Raw genomic sequence first — 11418 nt, forward strand, 5'->3', positions numbered from 1 at the left:
AGTGCTGCTCCCGGGCCCCTTAAGCCAGTTTATTAACACCTCTAATCGCCTGCGCCCCGGCAATTTCCTCGTGGCTGCTGCGCCGTCTGGCTGCGAGGCACGGCCAGCGTGCAGCCACCCCGTATTAACACTTGTGATCGTTACGGGCAAGCAATTAGGCCACGCTCAGCCCAGCAAAGCGGCGGGAGTAATTATGACCATCCTATTAAAACTGACTATATTTAGAAACACGGGGAACTGGCTGGATATTATTTAATAATTTTTTTTGTCCCCTTCCCTAAATGATTTTCCCCAAGTCTCCATGGTCCATTTAGCTGGTTTCAGCCGCAGCCGGCTGTAAACTTTGGAGGGGGCGTTCTCTGCTCCGAGTCATGTGCAGTTGTTATTTCCTTTGATAATTAAGCCAGGTCGGAGCAGTGTCAGCGGGCTGCGGGGGGCTGTGCCGACGGGCGAGTCGTGCTTTATCTTTAACATCCAAACCTCTCCCCAGCCCACCTATAAATCCCATATGGGGGTCAGCGCTGGGTGGGTGATGTGGTAATAGGGCTGGTGAGGCCAGGGAGGGGGAGCATCCCTCCTGGAGCCCAGGATGCTGCCAGCACATCCTGGGGTGCAGCTCATGTGTGGCATCCCCGTCCTTTTTATCCCAGATCCCAAAGGGATGGGGGGGGGCTGTGTGGAGCCCCCCTGGGTGGCTGGGGGACTCTGGGTGGAGGGTACTGGCAGCAGGTGCAGCAGGTTGGGGGATCCTGTGCAGGTCCCAGCGTGGGTCCTGGTGTGGGGCTGGTGTGGGTGCCAGTGCAGGTCCCAGTGCAGGGCTGGTGTCGGTGCCAGTGCAAAGTCAGTGTTAGTCCCAGTGTGGGGCTGGTGTGGGTGTCAGTGTGGGTCCCAGTGCAGGTGCCGGTGCTGGTACAGGGGCCGGTGCCAGGGTTGCCGTGGGTGCGGGTGCCGTTATAGGTCCCGGTGTGGAGCCAGCGTGGGTGCAGGTGCAGGTCCCAGTGTGAGGCTGGTGTCGGTGCCAGTGCAAGTCTGGTGTCAGTCCCAGTGTAGGGCTGGTGTGGGTGCCAGTGTGGGTCCCAGTGCAGGTGCGTGTGTGGGTGCTGGTGCAGAGATGGTGTAGGGGCTGGTGCAGGGCTGAGGCAGGTCCCAGTGCAGGGTTGGTGTGGGTGTGGGTGCCGTTATGGGTCCCGGTGTGGAGCCAGTGTGGGTGCTGGTGCAGGTCCCAGTGTGGGGCTGGTTTCGGTCCTGGTGTGGGTCCCAGTGCAGGTGTGGGTCCTGGTCCCAGTATGGGTCCTGGTGCTGAGGCGGATCCCGGTGTGGATGCGGTCCCAGTGCGAGTGTGGATCCCGGTGCGGGTGCGGATCTTGGGTACGGATGCGGGTCCCGGTGCGGATGCGGGTCCGAGTGCAGATGCGGGTCCCGGTATGGATGCGGATCCGGGTGTGGATGCAGATTCTGGTGCTGGTGCGGGTCCCGGTATGGATGCGGATCCGGGTGTGGATGCGGATCCTGGTGCTGGTGCTGGTGCGGGTCCCGGTACGGATGCGGATCCGGGTGTGGATCCCGGTGAGGGTGCGTGTCCCGGTGCGGATGCGGATCCCGGTGCGGGTCCCGGTGCGGATGCCGATCCCGGTGCGGGTGCGAATCCTGGTGAGGGTGCGGGTCCCGGTGCCGGTGCGGGTCCGGGTGCGGATCCCGGTGCCGGTGCGGGTCCCGCTGACCTCACAATGCGGGCGGGCTGCCGGGGAGGCGGGCGGCGGGGGGCGGGCCGGTGACTCATGGCTTCCCAGCGGCGGGCGGCTCCTCCCCGCGGCCGCCGGCCCCGCGGCAGCCCCCGGCACATGGGCCGCGGCTCCGGCAGCGCGGAGCTGGGCATGGCCGCGCCGCCCGGCCGCTGCCCCGACTGCCCGGGGCCGGAGCGGGGCGGCGGGGGGGGCCCCCGCCGTGCCCCACCTCGGCATTGCGGTGGACGAGGGCGACGTGCTGCCCGGGGCGCTGCGGCTCATGCGGGAGCTGAGACCCGGCTGGGAGCCGGCCAGGGTGAAGACCAAGGTACGCCCTGCCGGGATGGGGGGGAGCCTGCGGGGACCCCCCCTCCCCCCGCCGCAGCCCCGCGCATCCCCCGCAGGGATGGTCCGAGGGAGCTGCAGAGCCCGTTGGGGGGTCTAGGGTCCGCCCGCGCGGGGCTGTGGGGCTCCCCCCGGGGTGCTATAGGGCGCGCCCTGGGGCACCTATAGCGCTCGCTCTGGGGGGGGTGTAAGGTCCACGTGGGGGTGGTTGTACGACCCACCATGGGGGCTATAGGACCTGCCAAGGAGGGTGCAACGTCCTGCGTGTGTGTCCCCTCAGTTCTCCCCTCCACTCTCAGAGCGTAACCGGCACCGATGTGCAAAGGTGTGACACAGACACCACCCCCCACCACCCCCCCGCAGGCTTTGGGGACCCCTCGGGCAGCCACTGAGCGGTGACTGCGAATGCAAGGGTGTCCCCAGGGTCCCTCGAGGCTGCCGAGGTGGGTGCAGGCTGGGGGGCTGCTGGGGTGGCAGCCTGCACTGCTGCCCCCCCCCCCCCCCCAAGCCCCTCCTGCAGGTGCTGCACCCCTGCCTGCACCCGGTGCTGTCGGGCCCCTGCTTGCAGGAGTAGCTGCTCCTGGGAGCAGGTCTCGCTTGGGTTACTTGTTGGTTTGCACCTTTGCCAGGTCGCATGGGCTGCGTGCAGGTTCAGCCGGGAGCGGGGATTCAGCGCTGGGCTCCTTGCACGGGACAGGGCTTTGCCGTCCGGAGCTTGGCAGGGCTTTGCTGCAGCGGCTGGAAGAGCGGGGCTGGCAGCTGCCTGACGTGGGGGTCCCCTTTCCCCTCCTCACCTCCACCCAGGGGTGTCAGGTCTGCGGTGGAAACACAAGGCTGGTGGTACCTGTGCCCTCACCGGGCTCCGGGCACGGGAAGGTAGCGGAGCTGGATGCGCTTAAACATGTACACGTGTGTATGCATGTCCTCCGAAGGCACACGCTTCCAGTGTGCCTGGAGCGTCATTAAAAATGTATTAATAGCCAAGTGTAATTAAATACAAGAAGCTGCAGGAAAATACATATGAAAGGGCAGATGGCAATGGGCAGGAAGCTGGGAGCTGGAGTTCCTCAGAGCACATAGTTCAGGGGCAGGAAATCTCCCGGGCTCCGAGCAGCACCGAGCACAGACTCAGTGGCAATGGTTGTTTGAGAATGACCCCAGCTCTTTGGTATCCAGGCTTTCTCCAGGCACATCGGAGGGGGTCAGTGTTCAACAGCAGCTTGTGTGTGCGTGCGTGTGGTTTTAATTTAAAAAAAAAAAAAAAAAAAAAAAAAAAGGCGAAAAAAAACCCTTCAGCAGTTGGGGGGGGGGGGATTGGAATCTCCAGTTGTGTTTCCCTTCACTGCTATGGCAAGAGCTGTTCGGGAGGAGATTGGAGCGGTGCACTGGTGCTCAGCTGGTTCCTATTAGCGTTCCTGTTCACTTTCCTCCACGCACTGGAGCGGTGCCCAGCTCACACCACCTCGTTGCACGGTGTCAGTGCACAGCTGCTTGCAGGGGCTGTACCAGGCTGCGCTGGTGACACAGGAAAATCTCCTGGTGCTTGGGGCAGGGTGTGGAAGATGGGAAGAAGGCTCTGGGTGCTCGGCCTCCCCTGCCTGCCCTCTTCTTACGGGGGTCTTCAAGCCCCTGAGCTCTGGGTTGTGCCAGCTTTCACAGGGCTCCCACTCCTCATCCTTTAAGCTCTGTCCCTGGGTAGAAGCATCTCCGTACGGAGAAGGCACGGGCGGTATCGGTGAGTCAGCCAGCCACGCTGTCAGGGAAGCACTCACTCCTCCATCCCTCATCTGGCGATAAGAAGAGCAGCAGCAATATGGAGCCAAACCCTTGCTAGGACCCCGGTGGGGCTGGATTTTTTTTTTAGCCCCACTTTGGCAACAAGGTGCCCTGCTGCAATCTGGCCCCCCGGAGCTGTTGGCCACCTCTCGGGATGGGGAGCAGTGCTGGGGGTGCCTGCATGCGGAGGCGGCCAATGTGCAATGCTTTGGGAATGCCGAGGGGTCTTCCAGGGTGTCCGATGGAGCTACTTTGCTTCGGCACCTTTGCACAGGGCTTGGGTCTCACATTTCATTGATGCAGGGCTCCTGGTGTGGAGTCAACGCTCGCTTTTCCCCACTCCCTGCTGTCATACAGCTGCAGTAGGGAAGGATCTAGGCTGGTAGCAGTGCTGCAGCCCTGCTGATAGCTGGCTGTGCTTTAGATCCACAAGGAATAGCACCGGGCATCTCCCAAGCAGCCATGCTCGCTCCTCGGGAGCTGGAGGAGCTGCTGCCGCCTCCAAACCAAGTGTGCGTGTCTGCAGGTTGCTGACGAACCACGTGTGAGCCTCCAAAGTTAGCAGCCTGGAATTCAGGGGGGATAAGGCTCAGTAATCCCGTTAAACCCACTGAAAAGGGCTGATCGGGCTTGTTGAGCAGGAAAACAAAGCAGCGCAAGGACTTCGCAGGTGAGGCAGTGCTGAGCATCTCGATGTGGAGCTGGTCACCTGCGGCTGATGTGTGCATGGCTGATGGAGCGCACTGGCCCCAGGGTGCACTGTCTTCTACATGGATGGGCCACGTCACCTTCGGCTTGCTGAATTTCTGGCCTCTGGGGCCTGGCAGGACAAGGAGAGGAGAGAGCCAAGCGTGGCACAGTGGTGGAAACACAGATTATCTGCCCTGGGAAAAGCAGCTCAGCTCCTTGAGAAGGTTCAGTCCGCCTCAGCTGCAGCTGAGGGGCAGCAGCCCACCAGCGACGTGATGGCTGGCTCGCCGCTTGCCGTGCTCACCCTGAATCCAACACCAGCCAGCTGTGTAACGAGGGCTGTTAGCACCGTCTAACTTTGGGCGTCTCATTCCAGTGCTTTGAGTTTCCCTCGGGAGGCTGCATGGGGAGCCCTATATATAGGCACCCTATATAGGAGTGTGAGTTGCTGAGTGGGATGTCTAAAATTATCTGTCCCACCCCCAAGCACCGCTGCTGCCATAGCACGTGCCCTCGCCTCCCTCCTGCTCCATCAGCATCACACTTGCGCCAGCTCCCTGAACCCAAAGGGGATGAAGAAAACACTTTTGGGGGAGCAGCGGCACCCCGGCATGCTCAGCCTCTGCGCCAGGCAGGTACCACATGGGGGTGAGCATCCTGCCGGTGCAGGGGGGGCGATGGGGCAGTGGTTTCCCCTGGGGCAATGGCTGGAGGCAACTGAAATTGCTGCGGGATGGGAAGAGGAGCCTGGGATGGGAAGAGGAGCCTGACGCAGGCGGCAGCGGTGGCAGCAGCCCCTGCATGTGCGTGGGCAGGCGGCCAAGCCGGGGTGACGGGAGAACAAAACTCTCTTTCCATCTGTGAGGAGCCGTCAGAGCAATGACATGAGACGTCCCCAGCAGAGACATCCCTGCCTATCAGCAACCCAGCCCTGTGGGGAGGGTCAGGAGGAGGAGATGGGGTGGTGGTGTTTGCTCCACGTTGTTTGCTGGTGGGTTTGGTGTTTTGGTTTGGTTGTTTTTTTTTTTTTTTCATTTTGTGCCAAAAGATTTATGCTGATTACTTGGGAGTGATTCCCGGGGCTGCTCAGGTGCCAAACGTGCTGGCAGCACATCTGGCCTGAGCTATTCCTGAACTCCCAAGTGGGAAATGGCAGGATTTCCACCCAAACCACCAACCTGGTGCAGCTGAAGCCTCATGCCTGTGGCCCCATGCAGAGCCCCAGTTTGCACCTGAGCCTCAAGGCCTTGCAAACTCGTGTCACCTGCCAGGGGAGCTTTTCTGGCTGCTGTGGGCACTGCTGCTTTGTGCTTCCTTTTGCCCGTTGCCGCCTTTGCCACCTTGCTGTGTCCCGGGGGTCTGCTGTTGGGAAGGGGGTTTTCCCCCACTCCCGGCTGGCATGGCAGGGATGTACAGGCATCGGCTCTGCTGCCCTTCTCCCCCTCCAGCTCTTCACCGATGGCATCACCAACAAGCTGGTGGCCTGCTACACGGACGAGGGCATGGCAGACGCGGTGCTGGTCCGTGTCTACGGCAGGAAGACGGAGCTGTTTGTGGACCGGGAGACAGAGCTGAGGAACTTCCAGGTGCTGCGTGCCCACGGCTGCGCCCCCGACCTCTACTGCGCCTTCCAGAATGGGCTCTGCTACCAGTTCCTGCCGGGCATCGCGCTGGGACCCGACCACGTGCGGGACCCCCACATCTTCAGGTGGGCAGGACTCCCACATCCTCGGGGGTGTGGGTCATGGGGGGGGGGCCACGGTGCTTCTCCAGGCACAAGGGGGTTGCCCCATGTTCCTGGCTGTCCCCCTCACTGCCTGTGCCCCAGATGGGTGCTCGAGCATCGCTGATGTGCACAGATCTGGGTGGTGCTGGGTGATACATGGGCCAAACTGCAGCTGGGTTTATCACCGTGGGGTTTTTTAAAGCATCCCTTTTTGGTGGAGAGAGATTTCACGGGATCCACGGCTTTCATCTGAACTTGCCTGGAAAGGCGAATGCTGCTTTTGACGCAGACAGGGTCTTGAAGCGCTTCAGAGGCTTGCAGCTGAGGTGGAGGGGGGTTCAGCTGTGCTGACCCTGCGTTTTTTAAACATGACTTTTGGGGTCCCCCCAGTCAAGACGTCTCAAGGCTGGCTTTGAGGAGCGCTCCTCTCGGGAGCTCTGCTACACGGCCACCTCTCACCCCCATATCTGTGTTCCCTTCCAGGCTGGTGGCCCAGGAGATGGCCCGGGTACACGCCATCCACGCCAACGGGAGCCTCCCCAAGCCCATCCTCTGGCAGAAGCTGCACAAATACCTCACCCTCGTGAAGACGGATCTCAGCCCAAAGGTATCCAACCCCAGGTAAAGGCAGAGGGATCCCAAAGAGCCAGGCTCTGGCATGGGCATCCGCTGCCCACCCATCTCTAAGTCTTCCCCATACAGGACCGGGGGAAGAGCCCCGGTTCCCAGGTAAAGCCTCTGTGGGACTCTGGGATCGGTGAGCAGGGCTGGGGATGCTGTTGGGGCTGGATCTGGCCACGTAGCTGCTTCTGGATCACGATCCCTCTGTGAGCAAACTCGTGGCCAAGCCATCAAGAGCAGGTGGGATGGAGGCATCTCCGTGCACCTCCCGGTCCCCTTCCCCCTGCCAGTGTGGGGGTGACTTTTGCTGTGCTAGAGCAGAGACAGCTCTGGCTTGTGTCTGTACAGCACCCAGGCAGGATCCGGCCCGAGCCAGAGACTCCCACCTGCTGTAATAATTTGCCTCCTCCTCCCTGCAAACCTAGCCTGCATTTTAAACCCTTCCTAGAAGAAGCTGAAGCTCAAGACCTTCATACGGAGGGGATCTGAGCAGCAAGGTTGAGCTGACATTGGAGGGGATGCTAGAAACCCAGTATAGATTGAAACAGCCAGTTCCCACTTCAAACCAGTTCATCCCACCTCTGGGAGCCTGGGGTTTGTGCCAGGGTGTCTGGGAAGGATGCGGGCAGCCCCAAGAGGTGGTGGAGGTGAAAGAACCTGAAGGCAAGCAAATAATTAACCTGTTCCCTGAGCAGCAGTGGCGGGACGCAGGGCTTTTCTCAGACTTTACCCAAGCCTGCACCTTTGGTGCAGCCCAGTAGGTAATGATTAACTGGCTCTCTTCTTGGAACTGAAACTTCTGAGGTTACTGAGAAGGGTGCATGCCCTGGCAGAGTCCAAAAAAATTCCCGTTGCCTGGGGTTTAGCTGGGCGCTTTGGGAGTGAGCACTGGGGGCTCGGTGGCTGGTTGGGTGATTTTAGGGGATGGATGCGGGTGTTAGTGGGGAGAAGGGAAGGGCTGAGGCTGCACCATGGCATCGTCCAGGCTCCCTGGGTACCACGCAGCATGTCAGAGGATGTCTGAGCCAAACCTGGCCTCCCCACCAAAAACGGCCCCATTAGCCCCGCTTTGCATCACTGATGAGTTCATTTATAAAACGCACAGAGGGAAGCAGGGGGCAACGCCACCCCTCTGCCCCCGAGGGAGGTTCCCCATGAGCAGAAGTGATTCCACCCCATCCCCTTCCCCAGCCTCCAGCAGGACGTGCCCAGCCTGGAGATGCTTGAACATGAGCTGGCCTGGATGAAGGAAACTCTCTCCCAGCTGGGGTCCCCCGTCGTGCTTTGCCACAACGACCTGCTCTGCAAGAACATCATCTACGACGGGACACAAGGTGTGTGGCAGCAGCTTTGCACACCCAGTGGAGGGGTCTGTCCCTCGCCCACCTCCCCGGGGGCAGGCAGCTCCATCTCCAGCCCCTGCCTTTGCCTCCACAGAGCACGTTCGCTTCATAGACTACGAGTACACTGGCTACAACTACCAGGCTTTCGACATTGGAAACCACTTTAATGAGTTTGCAGGTGAGTCGGGCTCCTCTCCCTGGCACTGAAGGTGGCCCCCCACGGCTGCAGCAGTTGCCCCAGGGTCTCCCCATCCCTGGGGATGAAGGAGGCGGTTGCATCCCCAGTCCTATAGTGAGAAATTGGGCAGCTTCTCCTTGGGCTGCCCGGGGTTAGAGTGATGTGCAAGGGAGGGTCTCTGCTGCTGCTGGGATGCTGCTGGGATGCTGCTGGGATGCTGCTGGGATGCAATGCCTGCATGAGCCCTGCTCTTAAGCATGCAAGGACTGGATGGGTGCCTCAGACCAGCGGGTTGATCCCCAACTTGTGCAACCCTGGAGCTGCAGGGGTTTTTGCTCACCTGGTCGTACATGAGAGCCCCCACAGTCACATTGCTTTGCCCTGGAGAAACCCTCTGGCCCCCTGGGCACGGCTGACCCCGGCTCCCCTCGCAGGCGTGAAGGAGGTGGATTACCGCCTCTACCCCAGCAAGGAGACCCAGCTGCAGTGGCTGCGCTCCTACCTGCAGGCCTACAAGCAGCTCACCCAGGGGGACCGAGGAGGCACGGGGGTGTCTGAGGAAGAGCTGGAGGCTCTCTACGTGCAAGTGAACAAGTTTTCTTTGGTGAGTGGTGGAGGTGGGCAGGAGCCAGCCCCTCTCGAGGGCTGCCTGTGGGATGGGGGTTTTCTTTGCTCTTGGGTGAGCTGGGGCTTCATGCTGCAGCTCAGCTGGTGAGGATGGGGGTGCAGGTGCCAGCCTGGGGGCACCTGGGGCACCTGGGGCAGGAGGCCACCCCAAAGAGCTCAGTTGCAGAGGCACTGAGCCCCTAGGCACAGTCAAAGATTGCGCTGGCTGCCTGCCATCCCACTGACACATGCCAAGGGACAGCGTGTCTCTGATCGCTGTGGCCTTGGGCTTCCCTTCAGAGAGGCCGGGCACAGCTGAGCATGAGGAAATCCTCTTTGGTAAATGCCATGGGCAGGTGGAGCCAATTTTCTGGAAACTTAAGGGCAAAATATCAGCTGGTTTCCTGGCTGGAGCTGCCAGGAGGGACATCTCGGTTGCGAATGCAGAGGCTGGTACCCTGAGCATGCTGTGTGGCTGTTCAGTATCCTTCCTGCTGGCATCCCTCACCCGGGCTGGGATCAGACTCCAGAGGGTATAAAAATACACATGTGGGCCAGCCCCAGCTGGCTGCCACTCCATGTCCTGTCGTCACAGCCGCGGGACTCCTGGGACCCGGCCAGGAGAGGCACAAGTGACTCGTCCTGCAGGCAGGGATGCTCCGTGCTGTTTCTGATCCTTGTTTTGTCTGTTGCAGGCATCCCATTTCCTCTGGGGATGCTGGGGCCTGATCCAGGATAAATACTCTACCATAGACTTTAACTTCTTAAGGTGAGTCTGCCGGGGCTGGGGACATTTGCTCCCGTAGCAGTTCAGTGTGAAATGGCTGGAGCAAGAGGATCCCAGTGGTCCCTCCATGCTGAAAGGATCCTCTGCAGCCAGGGGACACAGGACTGGGGGGACGAGCATCTTACGTCTGCCCCCCTCTCCTCTCTTGGCAGATATGCAAAGCTAAGGTTTAAAGAGTACTTCAAGATGAAGCCGGTGGTCACAGCCCTGCAGATCTCTAAATAGCATCTCCAGCCTGTGAGACCCTGAGCTATTTTGTCCTTGCTGCGTCCACAGCCCTCGCATCCCCCTTGCCCCTTCCCCACCCCAGCCGGGGGCGAGGGCAGGTCCTGACGGTGGGAAGGGGAAGGAGAGGAGCTCTGACCCAGCCACCGATTAAAGGAGACCCTGGACATACCTGAGACTGGACCATGAGATGCTAGAGAGGACCACGGCCTCGGAGAGGCCCCTACCTACGCAAGGAAGCCTTTACCATCGCCTTAACGCCGAGCCCCGGCTTGGCCCCAGTGCCCGGCGGGTCCGTGCTTTGCTGGCACTGCTGCTGCTTGGCTCGGCACCCAGTTTGCTCCCTCTGTGCTGTCCCCAGGGGTGGAAACGGGTTCCCCCCCCAATCTGCTCAGGAGCCCCCAGAGCTGCCCCGTTGTTTTTGCTGCCCCAATGCACACGCTGTGCCCATTGCTGCTCCTGCTGTCCCCTCTTGCCCTGCCTGCTCCATCCCACTTGGGCTGCCACCCCCAACCCAGCACCTTCCTTGGGTCAGTATTGATCCTGGGCTTGGGGCTGTCTCTGAGCTTGGGGCCCTTTTCCATGAGCAGTGGGTGTTGCGGCACTCCGGCTCGGATGGTGCAAAGCAGCACGGGGCAGCAACAGCCATGAGCCACGTGGGCTTGTGACCAGCAGGCGCTGGGTGCCTGCACCCCCTGCGATGGGTTCAGCCCACAGCTGGCTCCGCTTTTACCCCCTGACCATGGTCTCCCAAACCTCACAGCATCCTGTGCTGCTCTGCCTTCCCCACCTCCGCCGGGGCCAGGGGGGGTCGGTCCTGCCCCTCAGATGGACACCATCCCTGTGCTCCTCTCTTTGTGGTGTCCCTCTGTGGGACCCCCCAGACGGAGGTTGAACCGAGCTGACCTGCTCCATGAGCAGCGTCATCCCCTGTCAGCACTCAGCTGACACAGGTCCGTGAGGGCAATCCTGGCCTGCTGAGCACTGCCCAGCTCGTGACAGTTGTTGTGCATCAGTCGAGGGGTGGAATCAGACCTCTCTGCCCCTGCCTGGGCTGCTGGGTGAGTGGTGCGGGGACAAGGTGGCCGTCCCCTCCATATGGGCACAGGAACCTTCCCCCAGCAAGAACTGGAACTGTTGTTGCATCTGGTGTTTCTTTTGGTGCAAAATAAAAGCTGCTGCTAGCTGGAAGTGAGGGGTGGCAGATCTGTGGGGATGGGTGCAGGACCTGTGCCAGAGTGGGGTGACATCCCTGGGAGTGCACCCAGCCCTTCTGCTGCACGTGGGGTGGGCTGATGATGTCCCCTCATGCTTCTGAGCTCCTTTCAGGTGCTGCAGGGGACCAACAGCCATGCAGCATGGGAGGGGGTTTGCATGCAGCGCTCGCTGCCTCTTCC

General features: G+C 61.0%; 1 protein-coding gene across 1 annotated transcript; it reads left to right on the forward strand.

The window, feature by feature from the left end:
* The first annotated feature begins 1823 nt into the window (after positions 1 to 1823).
* Positions 1824 to 11212, forward strand: ETNK2 (ethanolamine kinase 2). Its single transcript, XM_040616474.1, is given in 9 exon segments — positions 1824 to 1936; positions 1938 to 2052; positions 5984 to 6243; positions 6745 to 6882; positions 8074 to 8216; positions 8320 to 8403; positions 8838 to 9007; positions 9705 to 9778; positions 9949 to 11212. Coding segments are annotated over 9 exon segments (1152 nt in total). The 5' UTR covers positions 1824 to 1841; the 3' UTR covers positions 10022 to 11212.
* Positions 11213 to 11418: the final 206 nt, after the last annotated feature.

Source organism: Falco naumanni, chromosome 17 (assembly GCF_017639655.2).
Source record: "Falco naumanni isolate bFalNau1 chromosome 17, bFalNau1.pat, whole genome shotgun sequence".
In the NCBI taxonomy this organism is placed as follows: Eukaryota; Metazoa; Chordata; class Aves; order Falconiformes; family Falconidae; genus Falco; species Falco naumanni.